The sequence below is a fragment of the Theropithecus gelada genome, chromosome 7a (assembly GCF_003255815.1).
Source record: "Theropithecus gelada isolate Dixy chromosome 7a, Tgel_1.0, whole genome shotgun sequence".
Lineage (NCBI taxonomy): Eukaryota > Metazoa > Chordata > Mammalia > Primates > Cercopithecidae > Theropithecus > Theropithecus gelada.
This window is the reverse complement of record NC_037674.1, coordinates 41,412,742-41,433,289: the sequence shown is the minus strand read 5'-3', so window position 1 is coordinate 41,433,289 and position 20,548 is coordinate 41,412,742. Positions and strand designations below refer to the sequence as shown.

Below are 20,548 nucleotides of genomic sequence, written 5' to 3'. Positions count from 1 at the left end.
GGAGGGACGGTGGGGGTGGCAGGTCAGTGGGGGCACAAGGGGAGTCACCAGGGGGTTAAGTCATGTTGTCAATTAATTCACAGAGCAAAGTAGGGAAAATTGGTTTTATGTCACCAAGATGAGTCCAGCCTTCCCTACCATACAGCTTATTAGGGAAAACTGCTGACTCTTCTACTCTAAAAAATAAACATTTGCCATCTCAGACCACCCTCTTGCTGTCATGTTCCTGATGTCCTTATTATCAGTGCCCTCATTACTGGGGTCTGGGCTGGGGCTTTGTCTCAGGCCTAGTGGCTGCAGCAATCTCTGTAGCAAAAGAAGCTGTTGGAGCAGATTTGAGGCATCTATGCTTTAAGTATACCCAGTTTTCTTTTTGTCTAAGTCTCTAGCATAGATGGGGCTTCTGCTGGCTCCCAGTCCTAGCCAGAGCCCAGGGCCTGGGTCTGACCTCACCAATTCTAGAGGGCAGGGATAGGGCCACAAATCAGGGAAGCCTCCCTGAAAGGTCTGGAGAAAGTAGACAACCAATTGGGGGTGATGATGGCTCATATTTTGCAGTGGGCCCTAGGCCAGGCACTGCGTTCTGTATACATTGTGTTTAATCCTCACAACAACCCCGTAGGGTGGGGCTGTAGGATCCCCACTTTGCACTCCGGGATTCTACTCATCCTTCCCAACAGCTTGTTTCATTGGTGCTTTACACCAGCCCCAGGAGACAGGCGTCTGCATTTGCACCCTCATCGTGCAGAAGAGCCCACAGGCTCTAGTCCCCCCACAAAATCTGCAGGCCTGGAACAAAGAAAGCTGCTGGCTCTGCGCTCAAGCTTCAGTGCCCCAGCTCCCCAGCCCCCTAGTCCAGCCCCTCCCAGTCACCTCTCCCTTAGTCATTAGCGCCGATAATTCCATCTGCAAGAGTAATTATCAACCCCAGGAGGGGAAGGGATTCCTGCCAGAAGATGTGATTATGTCTGGAAAATGAAGGATATTGCTGAAAAAGGTCATGAATAAATTATGTCAAGGTGGGGCTAATAAGAAAACTAACAATGGGGGTAAATGCAAAAAAGAAAAATCAACAACAAAAAAACTATTTAAAAGTTATCTCCCAGAAACACTAAAAAATAAATGTTCTCGCTTCTCCTAAAAGTTCTGAGGAGGGAGATACAATACCCAGAGACAGGCCCATGGCTTCACAATTCCCTGAGACAGGCCCAGGGAAGCCAGGCAGGGGCTCCCTGGCCATGAGGCATAGGTGTGGAGGAGGGTATAGGGAGTGGAAGGAAAAGAGTGGGAGCAGAGCAGGCGGGCCCTGCATGCCAGGGTGGGCTCTTGTGCTTAAGTCAGCAGGCAAGAGGGAGCCACTGCCATCTCGAGGAGGGGTATGACAAAACAGTACTGTATTTGACCTCCATTCTCTGTGTCAGGAGATGGTGATGTCACAGAATAAGAACCAGCATACAGGCCGGGCACGGTGGCTCACACCTGTAATCCCGGCACTTTGGGAGGCCGAAGTGGGTGCATCACCTGAGCTCAGGAGTTCTAGACCAGCCTGGCCAACATGGTGAAACCCCGTCTCTATTAAAAATACAAAAATTAGCCAGGCATGGTGGTGGGCGCCAGTAATCCCAGCTACTTGGGAGGCTGAGGCATGAGAATAGCTTGAACCTGGGAAGCAGAAGTTGCAGCGAGCCGAGATTGCACCATTGCACTCCAGCCTGGGTGACAGAGCGAGACTGTCTCAAAAAACAAAAACAGCATGCAGTAGATGCTCAATAGGTGCTGGATCCCATCCTCTCCATGTGTCTTCACTGGAGGCTGCTTGGCAGAGTGGGGAGAGCATGGACTTTGAGTCAGGGAAACCTGAGTTTGCATCTCAGCCTTGCCATTCACCTCCTGGGTGGCTTAGGGCAGGTTCACCCTTTGCTTGCCTTGCATGTGGATGTTTCTTGTAGGATTGTTGTGAGCATGAGACAGGGCAAGCTCAACAAAAGCGTTTGGCACGGAGTAGGTAAATCATAGCCTCTTCTTGCACCTGCAGTGGGCCTAGTTCCTGTTGGGTCATATGTAATAATAAAATGCTGAAAGCATCTATAGCATCTGGGCCAGGCACTGTTCTAAGAACATTACGTATATTAACTTATTTCATCTTCACTACTACCCTTGGAAGAAGGTACTATTGTAATTCCCATTTTGCAGATAGGGAAACTAAGACACAGAGAGGTTAACACCTTGCACAAGGTTCAAAAAGCCCCAGGGACAAGACCTGAATCCAATAGTCAGGTTGCAGAGTCCATGGGCTTGACATGCCTGCCTGCCCCTGCCTGTGAGTTGCGGGCAAACCCAGAGTGATCCTCACTGCCCCCAACAGGATGAAACCTTAACTGTGGCCTTGTGGGTGCTGGAGCCAGGAGAGCTGAATTTGGAAGTGGCTGACAAATGATGGGGGAATCAGGCACCTGTCAGGCAGCTCAGGGGAGGTGTCCATTTCCCAGGTGGTGGCAGGGACGGAGTGCCCAGTCACCATGCTGTCCATCCACATCACTGTTCTCCAATACAAAATACTCATAATCACCATCTCATGTGCTCTCACCGCCCTCTGAGGGCTGTGATGGTGCCACTGACATTTTACAAATAAAGAAACTGGCATGGCAAGGTTACATAGTCTCTGGTGCATCTCAGCACTCCCCAGCCTAGGGCTGAGCCCCTACCCAGGCCCTCACTGCTCCTCAGGGTGCCTCCTCCTACCCCATCTCCCTCAGTAGCCCTGCTCCCCTCTCCTCCCTCAGGCCTGCAGCCCCACGCCAGGTCTGGCCTAGGCCTGAAGCCACCACTGTCTTTTCCTGCAGGGAGGTCTGACCTGAGCTCCCATCAAACCTGCCCCTTCCTGGGTTTGGGTGCCTTCATGGAGTGCACATTCCAGGCCTGTGTTCTGTGTGGTGAGGCACTCTGTGAGAACTTGACTGAGAAACCTCTAGGGCCAGAAAAATCTAGAGGAAAAAACCCAAGGGGCTGGGCACGGTGGCTCACACCTGCAATCCCAGTAGTTTGAGAGGCTGAGGCGGGCAGATCACTTGAGGTCACGAGTTTGAGACCAGCCTAGCCAATGTGGTGAAACCCCGCCTCTACTAAAAATACAAAAATTAGCCGAGCATGGTGTGCGCCTGTAATCCCAGCTACTTGGGAGGCTGAGGCAGGAGAATCATTTGAACCTGGGAGATGGAGGCTGCAGTGAGCTGAGATCGCACCCCTCCACACTCCGCGGGGGGAAAAGAGGAGCCCCCCTCTCCAAAAAAAAAAAAAAAAAAAAGGCCTGAGAGTTCATAGGAGTTGGGGAGTTGGGGATGGAGATGGACCAGAGGACACTGTGGACAGTAGAGGCATCTGTCTCCACCCCAACTCCTTTTTTGTTCTCTAGTAAAAGCTTCTCCAGCGTTAACTTCTGGGCTGTCTTTGCATTCAGTCTATAATTGTTTTTATAATGATTCCACAATCAATAATCAACTGGATTTGCCAGAGTCTGGACTCTCAGCCAGAGAGGAAGGGCCCAGACACCTTTCTAAAACAGGCTGGAACACTGAGTCACTCACCTGTTCTAGGGGGCCCTCCTTTATCGCCCAAGCAAAGTTGACACCTGGCGCTCAAGGTCATGCTGGCTGGGCCCAGCCTGACCTCCAGGCTCCTGCTGCTGCCCCTCATCACCCTTCCCTTACCCCTAAACTCCAGCAAATCCAACCTGCCTTACCCTGCAGCCCCTCAACCCACATGTGGCCCCACTGCCACGCCTTTGTTCAGTCTGCCCCTTCCCCTGAATACCCTTGCTCTCTATCCCCCTCAGCCAGATCCTGCCGGTGCACCCTCCAGTCTCCATTCAGTTGCCACCTCCTTACGTAGGCTTCTTGCTTTCTTCCCTATGGGACAGAGCCTTTCCGTAGGACCCTGACATACCCACTCTGGTGGCACATTGTAGATGCTTTTCTCCCATCTACTAAACAGCTCCAAGGGTCTGTCCAATTCATCCCTCTGTGCCTACTCTTTTCCCCAGCCTGCCACCTCCTAACCCCCAGCCTATCCAAGCCTGGCACAGTCCCCTGCACAGAGTGTCAGTAAATATGTGTCGAATAAATGCACAGATCATTTAGAAGCATCCCCTAAAATGTGAATGCACTGCATTTTACTCGGACCCTAGTTTTCCTTATTAGCCTCTGCAGGACCCTCTGTCCCCCACAGTCTGGTTCCCACCTGGGACATGGTCACCATCACTATTGTCAGACTCTGGCTCTGCAGGCCACTGCCCCAAGTCCACACTACACAGCCCTCACCCCTAGGGAGCTGGGCTCTTTTGCAGTACACACTCATATATACCCTATAGATCCAACCCACCCCTCCTTTGACTTTGAGCCATACCATGCTCAAAGCCACTATGATCAAATCACCGTTGGGACTCTATGGCCAGGATCAGCCCAGATGTCTGACATGCACATGCTAAGTTTGCCCCACAGCTGTCACACCACCAATACATATCACACACACACACACCAAACTTACATACTACATGGATCACATAGGGGGTGACCCTCTCAGTTACCATGCAAACCAGGACCCTGGGACAGCAGGCCCAAATCCTATCCCTAACCTGCTCTCAATATATGCAGAGCTCATGTACATCTCGTACCTATGATACACATAGGGCCCACATGTGTTAATCACGTGAAATACATCAGGAATACATGTCACCGCTAGCACACATACACAAGCTCACCAAAAACAGTCCACAGAACATGCACGTGGAGAAATCGCCAGTCTGTGCTCCCTGCCTCCATGGTCCACAGACACACACTCCTCTAAATGCCCAGAAAGACCTCCCCCAACACCCAACATAGGTTTTCCCAGAAGTTTAGAGGCGATTTTTTTTTTGGCACTTAAAAATGCCAAGGTTTGCGTTGAACGCGGTGGCTCGTGCCTGTAATCCCAGCCCTTTGAGAGGCCAAGGCAGGTGGATCACCTGAGGTCAAGAGTTTGAGACCAGCCTGGCCAACACGGTGAAACCCCGTCTCTACTTTTAGTAAATTAGCCAGGCATGGTGGCATGTGCCTCCCAGCTACTCAGGAGGCTGAGGCAGGAGAATCGCTTGAACCCAGGGGGCAGAGGTTGCAGTGAGCCCGGATCGTGCCACTTTAGCCTGGGCGAAAGACCGAAACTCCGTCTAAAAAAAAGAAAAAAAAAAGCCAAGTTGTGTTTGTTTTTTGTTTTGTTTTGTTGTAGCACTATGGAAATCATGAAACCTAACATAGATTGATTAGGGTCATATGCTGTCAATGATTGCCCAGAAACCCCTGAAGACTGAGGCCCAGGATTTGCAGGGAAGCTTCATTCTGTTCTCAGAGGGAGCAAGTCCCAGCAGACCTGTAAGAGATGCTCTGAATCCCTGTGGTCATAACCAACCTCACCCCCAGCCCCTCAGGAACCACAGAGCTCTGGACAGGGCCCAGCCCCAGGGAAGCAGGGAGAGATGAGGCCAGGCACGGGGAATCAAAGCTGCAGCAGGAAGCTCCTTCCTTCCAAATAAGGGCAGAGACTTGCCTGGATGTGGGATGCTGATAGCATCCAAGGTGAGCAGCAGTAGGAGCAGCAGCAGCAGCACCACCAGCACCATCATCATCATCATCATCATCATCAAACCAGCTTTATTTCATTCAAAAGATATACATTATTAAATACCCACTCCCACTGCCTGTTATTCCACCATCTTAGCTTTATACCCTGAAGTCTTGAAACCTTTTGTACTTCAGGAGCTTCCTAACAACATAAGATACAATTGCCCCCTAATAGTTCCCTAAGAGTTCCCACCATAAGCCCCTGTGAGCCATTTCTGCCTTCATTGTCAACATACATTTAACAACAAATGGGTAGGACAGGAGATTATGAAATTACACATCACAGGCACCTGGTAGCAAGCCTTGCACATTGCATGTGCTAAGGACATTTGAGTCCCCATCGCTTCCAACCTGTGTGCAGTCAAGGTAGCCTGGTCTAGGGGAGAGAACTTGGGCTTTGGAATCAGTTGCCCCTTCCCTTTCCCATGCTGTGACTTGGGGCAAATCGACCTCTCCGGCCTTGGTTTGCAAACCCTCTCTAGGATAGTTCTTTCTCTAGGAAGGGAATTCTCTCCCTGCAGGGCTGTTATAGAGCAAAAGGAGATAAGAGAAAAAAAAAAAAGTGCCTGGCACAAGCCTGTCACCAAGAGGGGTGTGAAAAATATGGAGTTTCCTTTCTCCTGTCATCAGCACTAGGGATGTGTGGGTCTGCCCTAAGCCACAGGGCCACCCCTGTCTGGAGGAGTGAAGGGGTGTGGTCAGTGGTGAGGACCAGGGTTCTGCTCCTCACTCCCTCCAAGGGCTGCCCATCATGCATACACTGTGCAAACATCTCCAGAGATTTTAGAATTTGGGTCTCCTAATAAGGTACAACTCTCCTGAGTTTGCTCAATAAGCCCATATAAGCCAGTAATGCCTGCTCTAAACTGAGTACAGAATCTCAGGAAAGAGAATGGTTAGAAAAGGAGAAGGGGATACAGGTAGCACAAGAGCATCGATACAGAGGAGAAAAGAAACTGCTCCATGAGAACTGCAGCTGAGCCCCTAGGAGCACCCTGGATGACTCAGCCAGTAAGTGGCATGGCCTCAACTTGATCTAAAACATCTTTTCTTGGCCGCATAGACTGCCTCTTGGGTCTCTCTGAATTTTTTTTTTTTTTTTTTTTTTTTGGAGATGGAGTCTCACTTTGTCACCCAAGCTGGAGTACCAGTGGGGCAATTTTGGCTCACTGCAATCTCTGCCTCCTGGGTTTAAGCTATTCTCGTGCCTCAGCCTCCCAAGTAGCTGGGATTACAGGCGCCTGCCACCATGCCCAGCTAATTTGTGTATTTTTAGTAGAAATAGGTTTTCACCATGTTAGCCAGTCTGGTCTCAAACTCCTGACCTCAAGCAGTCCACCTGCCTCAGCCTCCCAAAGTACTGGGATTACAGGCATGAGTCACTGCGCCCATCCAGGTCTCTCTGAAATGTTTTGGTGTCTGTTTGGGAACTGTTGGGAGGTGTCTGTGCTCCTCCAAAGAGGACCCTTGAGATGTCAGAGTCATATCAAATATTTGTGCAAATTAGAATAAGTTACCCCTTTCTCAAGACATTCTACTGACATCTGCCAGAAAACTGATGTAATATATACACAAATCTATAATGACTGTCATTTGAATAAAACCTCTAGAGTTGTGCAGTGCACACCCTACACAACTGCACACAGTAACCTCAGATCACTGGCAGCCTATTCATTTTTGACAGACATAAGTGAGAGTGAATATTACAGGGGCTTCCAGTTCTAACCTTTCTGCTCCTTCTGCCTGCATGGGAGCCAGACAGAATGACTCAGCCCCACAGGCTGTGGACATTTCTCCCTCAGCACAGGGAGGCAGGGTCAGGGATGGATATGACAAGTGTCCTCCAAGTCTCTCTCTCATCCCTGTGGCTCTCTGTTCCTCATACCTTATGCAGAGTTTCTTTTCCCCAACATGTACCTGCTGTCAGTTGCTGCTTTATCAGTGACGCACTAATTAGGTCCAGCGAGGTTTGCTCTGCGTTGGAGAGGCTGCTGTGGCTGGCATTTGGACAAGCTATGCTGTTTGCCTCGTGGGCCACGTGTCACTCTTTCTCCCTAGAAAATTACAAATGAGGCTCCCCCCTTGAGAGTCCCACTGTCCTAGCATGTAGAGTTGGGAGTGGAGTGTGACTGACAAGGGTGGGCAGGAGAGTGCAGCAGCCCAGGGCTGGCATTCTGCTTGACAAGGAGCAGGCACTTGTCTGGCAAGGGGCTTTGTAAATAGTAAAGCATGCAATTCTTGTGTGCTGCTGGCATGGATGTGGCATTGGACACCAAAAGCAGTCCCCATTAGTAGCTCCGGAACTCCAGGAATGACTGGGGTGATGAACAGAAGCAACCAGAGCCACTACAGGCTGCCTGCGGAACCCCTGGAAGTAGGGCGGGACTAGCCTGTGCCCCTTTCATGCTCCACCCCTTCTAACCACTAGACTTTACTGACAAGCTCTTTTCCACTCCCCATGTATCTCCTGACCTAGCACAGTGTCTGACACATACTGGCACTTAAGAAACATTTCCTGAATGTCTGAATAATTCAGTCCATGTGTACTGAACACAAATGACTCAATCCTTATCCTCATGGAACTTGCAATCTAGTAAATGAGAGCTGAATTTTTTAAATGATTACTTCATTACAACTGTGGTAAGTGACACAAAGGGGCAGTAACAGGGAAACCTGCCCTGGAAGTGGGAGGGCTGGGGGAGAGTTAAAGAGTGACGGCTGGGCACGGTGTCTCATGCCTGTAATCCCAGCACTTTGAGAGGCCAAGGCAGGTGGATCACGAGGTCAGGAGTTCGAGACCAGCCTGACCAAGATGGTGAAACCCCGTCTCTACTAAAAATACAAAAATTAGCCAGGTGTGGCTAATTACAGGTGGCATGCACCTGTAATCCCAGCTACTCAGGAGGCTGAGGCAGGAGAATCGCTTGAACCCGGGAGGTGGAGGTTGCAGTGAGCCGAGATCGCGACATTGCACTCCAGCCTGGGTGACAGGGTGAAACTCTGTCTCAAAAAAGAAAAAAAGTGGGAACTGAAAGGGACCTTAGGTCTCATCTAGTCTAGTGTAATGGTTAGCAAGACACAGGCCTATCACAATGCCTTGCTTGTCATAGATGCTCAAGAAACACAGATTGAACGAATGAATGAATGAATGAATGAATGAGGAAGTCACCTTGGGCTAGTGCTTTTGCCTCACTTGAACCTATGTACTCTGACCCCAGGTCCAGGACCCATTCCTGCCCTGAGCCATCCCACCTACTCCTCCAACAAAAGGATAGCTGAGCCAAGCCAACTTCCTTGGTTGCTGGTCCCAGAGTGGTCTCTGCTGAGCTCCCACAGGCTGGCAGGCTCATGCCACCTTGGCCTGGATCTAGAGAACTCAGTTCCACACCGTTTACACTGCCTCCTACCCACAGAGCATATTTAAGGGGACTAGACAACAAACTCACACAATTGCCTCCCTCTTTTGTGTGAGGGAGGGTCAACACTTTCCATTCTCCTCCATCTACTCCAAAAAATACTCATTAACCTCCTGTCCATTGCAAGGAAAACGGATGATCAACACGAGAAGCTCAGCTGTTGATTAATTTTCCCAAACAGGGCCAAACTACAAAGCAGCATATTGCAGGGGAGAAAATTCAATAAACAATATTTGAAACAAATTTAATAGAACATATAACTCATTACCCACCGGGGTCTGGGCCTGTGCCGTCATGTTATGCACAGAGGCAGGTGGAAGGTGGAGGAGCGATTTGCATCTTTAGTGGGACCAGCGTCGAGGGTTTGTTAGTAGTGCTTTCAAATCAAGTTCAAGATGTTAATAGCCAATACTGCATCTATAATTAACAGGCCTTTGGATGGGAGGAAGGGTTCACATCCGTTCTGCATTCGCAGAATGAAGATGCTGAACAGGACTGGCAGGCATCCCCAGAAGCAGCATGGGGACCTGCCCTGTGGGTGGTGTGGACTGGGGAGATGGGGATAGATGAAGATAGAAGGACACCCAAGCATCAACTTCTAGGTGCTAAGAAAGGGTCAGAGCATCTAGGCCTTGGTGGGTGGTGCTCCCTCAATATCAGGGCCATGTCCTCTGGATGTCTTGCTCTGTGCTTAGGTGTCAAGTGCACTTTCCATATCAACAGGGATGGCACAGGCCAACCCAGAATTCCCACATTTGGGCTGTTGGCATCCTGTGATCGAAATGGGAGCTAGGAGATTTGGGTTCCAAATGAATGTTCACCTTGCATTGGCTGTGTGATCTTGGGCAAGTCACTTTCCCTTTTTTGTCCTCAGTTTCCTCACCTATAAAACAAGGCAGCTGGACCAGGTGATTCCCAGTGTCCCTTTCAGCTCTAGCATTATGGGTTATCGATCCACCATTGGGACAGGTATGTGACCAGGCCCAGGCCATGCATTAGCAGAGCAGGTGGACCACAGCTGGTGGGAATCTTAAGAGGCCCAAGAGGACTCCCCATCTCTGGCCCTGCTTCCTACCATTCCTCACACCTTTGGGTTAAGACCCCCACTCCAGGCAGGAAGATACTCAGAGTCAGAGCTAAAGGGCCCTTAGAGATGACATAGCCAGTGGTTCCCAGCTAGACACTTGTAAAGGTTGCAGCAGGTTGCCAAGAGCAGTTTGGTACATTTCACAAAACCTGCGGGAAATCCTGTATTACCTGTGATGAAGCTAACTGAAACACCAAGGTTTTTCTTTTGCTTTTAATTAGAATTAAATTAACTCTATGTGATATCCCAGGTTAGTGTGTGCTGATCAGAAGCTCTGATTGGTCATAGGTGACATCATAGGAATATCTAGATCATGGTTGGTGGACAAGAGGCTGCCACTAGAGTCACATGATATGTGGTCACTGGCCAAATTGTACTTGTCCAATATGTGACTGGCCTTGGACACCAGCCCAGAGGGACTGCAATGTCTTTCAAACAGAGAGGGCTTTGTAGGGGGAGAATACCAAAAAGGGTCCTTAGTGGTGAAAAGTTGGGGAGACTGGTTTCAATAGCCTCAGATGATTGATAAAGAAACCAAGGCCTGTACATTACCGTGCATTAACATTAGTTTATCCAAAGAGAAGATAGACTACTTCCAGCAGGAATTCGAGATGGTGATTTTAGGGGAACAACCTCAATAAAGGACCTTAGGGGACAGGCCTGGCTGGGGGAGTGGGCAGAGTTGCTAGGCTAAGCAAAGCATATGACATGCCAGATGCAAACTCCTCAGCTCACAACCCTGGCTCTCATCCTGGCCTTTTCTCCAGTGTGTGACAAGATCAACTGACATGAACTGAGGGCTGGTTTGGGTCAGGCTTTAGGCTGGAGGGAGGCAGGTGTAGACAGAAAAACCCTTGCAGCCAGTTCCCTGGGAGCAGTGGCCTGCAAGTCCCAGCTCTGCCTTGTGGGCCCACTTTGGCTCATGGTGGATTTGATCATCTCTGATGTCTGTTTAGCTCAGAACGTCTTGTCTCCCAGAATGGATGCTCTAGAGGCCAACTGTATAATTTTTGCCTGTGCTTCTCGCTCTCTGGTAGGCAGAGTTGGGCAGGGAGTGATGGGGTGAGGCACGGAAGCACAGACCAGGATCTCCTGGCTTTCCCTTCTCACAAGAGCCCCATGGAGGCTCAGAGTCAGTGTGTTAGCGTGGGGCCCATCCTTAGACGAGACAATATTCTGTTGCCTGTGTGTGATGAGGACCACAGAACCCAGCCTACCAGGGACCCTCACTCACACATTATCTGAAAATTCCCATACTCTGTGCCAGGTACTGGGGAACCTAAATAGGTAAGGCCCCTCTTCTCTTGAAGCTTCTAGTCTCTCTGGGAGAGGCAGAGAGTAAATAAGTGGACAAAGAAACATACCTGGATGTAGGCATGACTATACCTGCATGGGTACTGCCTGGGAGTTGCCCAAGGCCAGAGACTGGGTCCCAGTCTTCTGTGCCCTTGGAGCCTGCAACATGGCTAGCTCAGAATTGGCCCTCACTCAGCAAACATTTGCTGAATTGCCTGGCATACGAGAGAAAGCATATGGAAAGTGCCCAGTCCTTCTGCTCCTGTCCACAGTAGAAGCCAGCATGTACACACAAACATCTCATTTCAATTAAACATTTATCGAGGATCCATTATGTACCAGCAGGGGCCCAAGCTCTGAGAATCTAGACATGAATACAATCAGATCCATCCCCACGGAGTTCACAGCCCTGAGGTGGAGGGAGGCACTGAGCCAACCACAACCCTCTGGTGCTAGGATGATGGTTGCTATGTATGCACCCAATTCCCACCAGGGCAGGGCTGGTGGGCTGGAAAGGAGTATCAGGGAAGACACCCAGGAGAAAATGTACACAGACATACCCAAGGCAAACACCCACAGAAACACACAGATGTCTATACTGACTGCCCACACAGACCATCATATTAAGGCTTGTTTGTTAGTGGTCCCCCAAATCAAAAAGGTATTACTGTACCTTGGGTCAGGGAATGCGCTGGGGTAGGGAGAGCTGACAGTCTAATCTGAGATAGGCTGGTGATTGGCTTGCTATGAACATCAATCACCAGAGACTGGCCAATTACAGACCAGGCCTCACCCTCAGATCAGAGGCTAGAAGTTAGGGAATTTGACAAAAAACTTTAACTGTTAGTGTAATACTTGTGCTCGTTGAGGTGTTAGAACCCGGTATGCATTGGTACTGAGGCCAGGGGGCCAGGGCAGTGAGGTGGAAGAGGAGAGTGCTCGAAGTTAGCTGTGCCAAGGTTACATTCCTTCAGGGCAGAGCGGTGCACTTTAGAAACTGTCTGATTCCCCATTTGGACTTTTTGCTGTTAGGAGCTGACTGGAAAAAACAAAACAAAACAAAAAAAAACCACAGTTTCTTCTCTTCTCCCACTCAACAACAATCAACACAGAAGACTTCTGTGACCAATGTGTGGGGATTTCTCCCCAGCAACAAGCAATCAATCAGTTCTGCAGCAGACATCAGCTGGGTGCCCTCCAATTCAATTCTGACACTATCTATCTGGAGATAGCGTCAGATCCCACAGGTGGAGGGCTTAGGGCCCTAGACTGCTCCCCTTCCTGCCTTCAGATGCCAGTCACAAGCTCCAGGCTGTTTGCCTGTGTGTGTGTGTGTGTTTTTTGTTTTTTTTTCCTCTTGAGACGGAGTCTTGCTCTGTCACCCAGACTGGAGTGCAGTGGCATGACCTCGGCTCACTGCAATCTCTGCCTCCCAGGTTTAAGCGATTCCCCTGCCTCAGCCTCCCAAGTAGCTGGGACTACAGGCGGGCACCACCACGCCCAGCTAATTTTTTTGTATTTTAGTAAAGACGGGATTTCACCATGTTGGCCACGATGATCTCGATCTCCTCACCTTGTGATCCGCCTGCCTCAACCTCCCAAAGTGCTGGGATTACAGGTGTGAGCCATCGCGCCTGGCCTTGCCTGTGCTTCTAACTGACAGGCTATAAATCAGGTTTCCTGCAACTCCCCCCTTGGGTTCGATTAATTTGCTAGAGAGGTTCACAGAATTCAGGGAAACACATTTACCAGTTTATTATCAAGGATATTACAAAGGATATGGATGAAAAGATACAGAGGGCAAAACATGTGGGAAGGGGTGTGGAACTTCCATGCCCTCTCCAGGTGTACAACCTTCCTGGAACCTCCGTATGTTCAGCTATCCAGAAGCTCTCCAAACCCTGTCCTTTAGAGTTTTTATGGAGACTTCGTTACATGGGAATCATTGGTTACCTCGTTGGCCTTGGGTGATCAACTCAACCTTCAGCCCCTCTTCCTTATACCTTCCCCCTTCAGTGGGTGGGGCTGTACGTCCCAACTTTCTAATCCTGCCTTGGCCTTTCTGGTGACCAGTCCCCATCCTGAAGCAGCCATCAGTCATTAGCATACAAAACGACCTCACTTTTGGCCAGGTGCAGTGGCTCACACCTGTAACCCCAGCACTTTGGGAGGCCAAGGTGGGTGGATCACCTGAGGTCGGGAGTTCGAGACCAGCCTGACCAACATGGAGAAACCCCGTCTCTACTAAAAACACAAAAATTAACTGGGCATGGTGGTGCATGCCTGTAATCCCAGCTACCAGGAGGCTGGGGCAGGAGAATCGCTTGAACCAGGAGGTGGAGGTTGCGGTGAGCCGAGATCACACCACTGCACTCCAGCCTGGGCAACAAGAGCGAAACTCCGTCTCGGGGGTAAAACAAAACAAAACAAAACAAAACAAAAACAAAAACAAAAAACCTCACTTTGGAGATTCTAAGGATTCCAGGAGTTGCTTGGCAGGAAACTGGATGAAGACCTAATACATATTTCACAATATCAGAGGATCTGACAAATGCAAAGTGTTTGGAACAGTGGCCCTCAGGGAATGGTCATTCCGTCCTCCAAGACCATACCTGTAGTGTGTGGTGATAAAAGTTCCAGCCTGTGTCAGCTGTGAGGGGGAACAGGGAGCCAGCCCAGAGAAGGTGATAAAAAGGTAAACAAGGGGCATGGAGTCAGGACTCTCCCCAACCCCCCTGCCGCGGGTACCCACCCTGTCTCCTCTCCTTCAGGGCTGGCATTTTTTAATTGAGAAGTGGATCTCTCCTCCAGAACTTCCTTCTTAAACTTAAACCTAGGAGGATTTTGTGTATTCTTTCCCTAAGAGATGGTATATCTTTGCACTAATGGCTTGTATAGTGCTTTCTACCCATCAGGCACTATTCTAACTACTACACAAATGATAACTAATTTAATCCTCTTAATCCTGTGAAAAGGAGACATTTCAATTCCATTTAACAGATGTGGGAACTGAGGCTCAGGGGGTTTAGTAAATTGCCTATGGTCACACGGTGAATAAGCTGTGAAAGCAGGATGGTACCAGAGTCCACCCTCTGTTCCCTCACCCCTATTGCCTCTCAGGATGGAAGATCTGGTTCTTTCTCCTTCACCTTCACTGGCACTAACACACCGGGGGTTCTGGATAAGCCACTGCCCCTCTCTGACTTTCCCTTTTCTTCTCTGGGAAGCAGAAAGTCACCTCAGCCTGGTGGCCTCCCAGGACTGCTGCAAAGACCGGGCGTAGGCTTCTCTGGGAGAAAACTGACACAGCATTGTTGGGAGCAGATGTGTCAAGCTGGGCTCCCAGCATCCTGTCCCATGGATCAGGGCCAGGGCAGGAGGCCTCTCTGAGCCCCATCAGCAGACCCGCAACAGGGCTCACAGGCAACCTGAGGCCTTGCAGGGGGATCAGGATTGGGGACACTAATGAGGACGCTGGGAGAGAAACCCCTTCTCTCTGAAAGCAGATTCAGGCAGACAGGCATACGCTGTGCCCACGGTCTGCACACAGGCCAAGACCCTCAGAGGTTAAACAGATTCTTATGTGCTATTTATCATCTTGGAGAAATTGGAGTTTTCTGGGTAACAGGAAAGCTGACAGACTCCAGCTGGTCAGGCCTGCTGGGGACTAGCGGGGGAAAGAGCAGGAACCATGGGGCCTTTGGGATAGAACTTCACACTCCCTGACTCCGAGGGTGGGACAGAAGCAGAAAAGGGCTGGAGAGGAACTTCTCTGTGGCAAAGACCCACACCCGCAGGTCTCTCTGTGGCCCACATAGGAGTGAAGGCAGATGCCTGTACCCTTAGAGTTGAGAAGGGAGCTCCTCTATGCCACGCCTGTCATTTTAGAGATGCGGGAACTGAGACTCAGAGAGGGGCAGTACATATCCGGTGTCACACAGCTAGTGGGGCCCAAATTTATTACCAGGATTCCCACGGGAAGCTTTGGCGTAAGGCCTAAGACGCTGGCTGGAGGCACTCCCTAGGGGCCGGAGGTGGGAATTCAACATCCAGCGACCACTTGCTCCAGCGTAGACAGCACCACAGTAGGTTCCTAAGTGGGGAAGCATGTCCTGGGGGACCCAGGGAAGAAAGTCCAAACTCCCTCCCCTGGCATTCTAGGCTCCCAGCCCCCCTTCTGCCTATCTCCTTCACTCCACCCTTCAGCTGCCCCTGGAGCATTCCCAGCTCATACTCCTCTGCACTCTCGTCCACACCCCTCTTCCCATCTGCATCCCCTTTACCCTACTCTTCTGATTAGCTGAATGCTCCCACCACTCAACGCCTCTGAAGCCTCCATTCCTGGTCTCCCTACCCTGTAACTTGCCCCTCCTCCAAATTCCTTACTGGAGCTAACAGCGTACCCACTTACCGGTAGAGTGGATGCCCAGATTCACCCCTCAGGACAGAAGCACTTTCTTCTCCAGCTGCCGGAAAGTTAGTGGCTCCCAGGTGAGGCCCTCTATAGACACTGCCTTTGAAGTCAGCTGACTCACCTGAGGAGTCATGGCCCCTTCCCCCATCCCAGTGGATGGCCAGTGATTGATGGGGGCATAAAGGATTTCCCTCCTTTTCCCCCATGTGGGACAACTCCAGGGGTCATCTCAGCTTCAGAGCTTCCTGCCAGATCAGCAGAAGTTACTGTAACTGTGCCTCGGTTCAACTTTTCCTCAGCCTTGACCACCTCCCTCATCGGGATTGTTCTCAAGAGCTCACTAATCTCTATCTCAGAATGTTTTCCAGGGCAGCCAGTTTAGGATCCCCGGTAATGTAATGGTTAAGCAGCCAGCCTGGGTTCCAACAAGGAGCAACTGGGTTTAGTTCTGTGACCTTGGCAGAGTTAAGTAACTTCTCCATGCAGTTATCTGTTAGGTGAGAATAATGCTGAGGCAGTAGCTTCTATCTCGTGTGAGTGCTGTGACAATTAAATGAGATGGTGTGTGTGTTACACGATATTGAGAAAGGTCTCAATATGCATTAGCTATCATTTACATTTAACTTCTCTGAGGCTCAGGCAAATACGGATAGGATATTACTACTCGTGTCGTGGGGTTGTGGGTGAGAAATGAGATTGGGAGACAACGGGTTAGACTTGGTGCTGCTTCAACCTAATACAGACTTTGGCGTCAAGGTCCTCTAGATTTGTGGTCTGGAGGCCTGACCCCTCCAATAACTGAAAACGGTTATATTAGTTTTCCATTACTGCTGTAAAAAATCACAACTTTGTGGCTTCAAACAGCACTAATTTATTATCTGACAGTCCTGAAGGTCAGAAGTCTGGTATGGGTTTCATGAGGCTGAAGCCCAGGTGCCGGCAGGCCGTGTTCCTTCCTGGAAGCTTTAGGAGAGGGTCTATTTCCTGCTCACTCATGTTGTTGGCAGATTCAGTTCCTCTGGTTGCAGGACTGAGGCCCTCATTTTCTTGCTAACTGTAAAAGAGCTGCTGATCCCAGATTCTAGAGGCCACTGCATTCCTCAGCTCCTGGCCCCTTCCTCCATCTTCAAAGTCAGCACAGGCGGGTGGAGGGCTTCTCATGGTGTATCTCTCTGACCTACCTTCTTTGGTCATCTTTTACTCTGAAGTACTCGTGATTATGTTGGGCCCACCTGGATAACCCCCGACATTCTCCCCATCTCCAGGTCCTTAATCACACCTGCAAAGTCCCTTTTTGCCATGTAAGGTAACATATTCACAGATCCCAGGGATTAGGACATGAACATGTTGAGGGCAGCAGGGGTCATTATCCTGCCTACCACAGCCATCCAACATGGAGCAATCTTTGATCCAAAATTCAACCCCTCCCTTTCCAGGGAGAGGTCTGTGCCGTTTCCTGTGCAGCAGGGACCTACGGCCCCAACTGCTCGTCCATCTGTAGCTGTAACAATGGTGGCACCTGCTCCCCAGTAGATGGCTCCTGTACCTGCAAGGAAGGTAATGTGCCCTCTCTCCCAAGCTCATCCCCCACATATGAGCACACTGCCCAGGTGGTGCTGCCAGCTGAGGTGGGGCTGCCCCAACCCCACCCACATGCAAGGTCAGGAAGCCTATATTGGTTGGGTTCCAGGCAAGGAAACCCATGCCAGGAACTTCAATAGCAGGAATGCAATGAGGGGATTCATTGCAATGTTCAAAGAGCTGAAGAGCACACAGGGAAGGTATGCAACCCAGACATTAACACCTGTGGGAGAAGCTGCTATCGCTCCTAGGGTTGGAGGAACAAAAGAAAGAGTTCCCAGAGCCTGGGAGTGAAGGGTACCTGGTAGGCACTGAGACATGGAGAGAGGGGGCTGCGCCACCGCCCAAGGCCCCAGACAGAGAAAGAGGGAGAGGACACACCTATCTCCTGCTTCCACTCTCCAGTCTGTGGGCAGGTCTCCCACATGCAGCCCAGCTGGGAGCCAGCTGACAGGAATCCTGGGATATGCATCCCGCAGGGGCCAGCCCCCATCACAAACAGGGAAGCGGGGAAGGGGAGAAATGGTGCAGTAGGCAAAGAGGCCAGTAACCAGCCTAAAAATGGAGAATCAGCTGTCCCTCAAACAGAGGGCCCTGAGTTAAGCTGCCAGACTCCACCCTGGGCAGAGACAGCACTCCCCACCTGAGGTGGTACCTGTTCCAGATAGGATCATCTGCCTGGAGCACAAACAGTGAGCACCCAGAGGCAGGAGACCTGGGTTCTAGCCCCAGCTCTCCTAACAGCTCTGTTGAATTTCTGAACTGTGTGTGGAATGTGTGTTCTAACCCAGCCCTCAGGAAAGCAGTGGTTTGGGTGGGATGCTGTGTGTAGAGCTAGGGGGAGTGGGCAAAAAGACACACTGGACCTGGAGAAGTGACAGTCCCTTTCCCTCCCCTCAGGGTGGCAGGGCCTGGACTGCACCCTGCCGTGTCCCAGTGGGACATGGGGCCTGAACTGCAACGAGAGCTGCACCTGTGCCAATGGGGCAGCCTGCAGCCCCATAGATGGCTCCTGTTCCTGCACCCCTGGCTGGCTGGGAGACACCTGTGAGCTGCCTTGCCCGGTGAGTGCCAGGGTGGGGAGGGACAGGTTGGGCTTAGCATTCTCTCACACCCTTTCCCTGGTGTTAGTTTGTCCACAAGAGTGCACAGAGAAAAGCACTAAGCTAGGTGATGGGACACTTAGATTTGGGTTACAGTCCTAGTCCTAACTTCTCTGTGGCTATTTTACTACTTTGGCCCTCATCCCTCTCATCTATAAAATGGCAAATACTTGGCAGATGTGGTGACATGGCATCACTTTTCCCGTGTTGCTCTTGGTAAACACTACTGACTGGCACTCGAGCTCAAATGCAGCTTCAGATTCCTTCACAACCCAGTGCTACAAGACAACCCTTACTAATCCACGAGACTTGCCATTCCTTGGTAGATAATGTCTGAGCTTCCTTCTGGTTCCAACAGTCTGTACTTTTATGATCAGAGTGTGTGGCGACTAAAGCAAGCACTGTTCAACAATAACCACCCAGACTTAATCACTGGATCTTATAGGTCTGAGATACAAATAAGTTAAACCCACTGATATATTGTTGGATGAGTGAGCAATGCACTCCTTAATGAGTAATTTGGAGTCCTGCAATCCTGAGTTCAAATCTTGGCTTCGTCACATCCTTTGTAACCTTGAGCATGTTACTTCACCTCTCTAACCTTGTCTCTCATCTTTAAAGTGGGAATATAATGGAATCATATCATGGAATTGCTGTGAGGATTAAGAAAAATGAGGTATATGAGGCTTTTGATACCTAATGAGCATATAAGAATTGGTGACTACCTTCTTCCCCAGCAACAAAGAATAAATCATAGTCATTCCTCACATGTGATCAATGTGTTACAATTTGCAAAGTGCACTTTCATTTACAATTTTAGTTAATGATCATTACAGGCCTTTGAGCTTGACCACTGAAAAGTAGAGCAGGAGTATCACCCTCCCTCCCAACCTCATACTCCTGTTAATGCAGCCAAATAATTCTTCAGAGTGTCTTCATGGCTGTGTTGATTCCCACTTACAAAACGTGTCCCCATTGTGCCCCGGCCCCAGTCTCCCTACCTCCCTGTGGGGTTCTGGCTCAGTTTTGTCATCCAGATCCAGTAGATCTCACTGGACCCTCCGAAAGTAAAAATTAAAGAAAAGATCCATAGAAGTAACACAAACCTCTGGAAGTTTGGGTCTGATCATTTTTCTCTCCCTGTCTTCTCCACAGGATGGCACATTTGGGCTGAACTGCAGTGAACACTGTGACTGCAGCCATGCTGATGGATGTGACCCTGTCACAGGCCACTGCTGCTGCCTGGCCGGATGGACAGGTAACCTTCCCTTGCTGTGCCACCACCCAGGTACTGTGAAACTGGGTTCTTGGTATTCTACTTCTCTTGACCTTTCTTTCTTCTTCAATACCTTTCTTCTTGATCCCTGAATATGCATCTTTCCCTTTATCTGCTCTGGGTTCCAGTTCTCCATTCCATTTAATTCAAGTATTTATTGAATATCTATTAGGTATAAGCTCTGTCCAAGGCACTGGAGCCATTCCAGTAGGTCAAAAGCTGACATATGGTGGGTGTAAGTGCTCAATCTAGAGAATATGATGGAGAAGGGGACAAGGATCTTTCTCCTTAGCCCAGTCTCAGAATTCTGCTCCTTATATCTATCCTGTCAGCCTGCCTCCTAATACAAGGTGAATCCATCTACTTCTCTCCATCCCACTGCCACCACACGGTCTGCTGGGCACCATCCCGCATCTGGCACTGCCTTGGACTCCGATCTTGCCTGGCTGCATTCATTCTGCACCTGGTGGCCAGAGTCAACTTTTCAAACCCAGACCTGCCATTTCAGTCCCTGTTCAGAATGCCTCAATGGCTTCCCACGACTCTTATATAAAACTTTAAATCCTTACCATGGCCCAGGGCCCATGGGATCTGGCTCTGCCTGACTCCTCCACCTCGCTCTGCTCACTCTGTGGCTCACTACATTCCAGCCACCAGGGCCACAGTCTACTTCTTCAGGGAGCCAACCACCTTCCTGACTCCAGGCCGTTGTACATGCCATTCC

General features: G+C 50.1%; 1 protein-coding gene across 1 annotated transcript in view; it reads left to right on the top strand.

Moving 5' to 3' along the window:
* The window catches only part of MEGF11 (multiple EGF like domains 11), a 379,169-nt gene that overhangs the window by 328,456 nt on the left and 30,165 nt on the right, over positions 1 to 20,548 (top strand). The window contains exons 11-13 of the mRNA XM_025390189.1: positions 17,301 to 17,421; positions 18,346 to 18,509; positions 19,704 to 19,806. Of these exons, the coding sequence (XP_025245974.1) occupies positions 17,301 to 17,421; positions 18,346 to 18,509; positions 19,704 to 19,806 (388 nt within the window). The remainder of the gene's footprint in view (positions 1 to 17,300; positions 17,422 to 18,345; positions 18,510 to 19,703; positions 19,807 to 20,548) is intronic.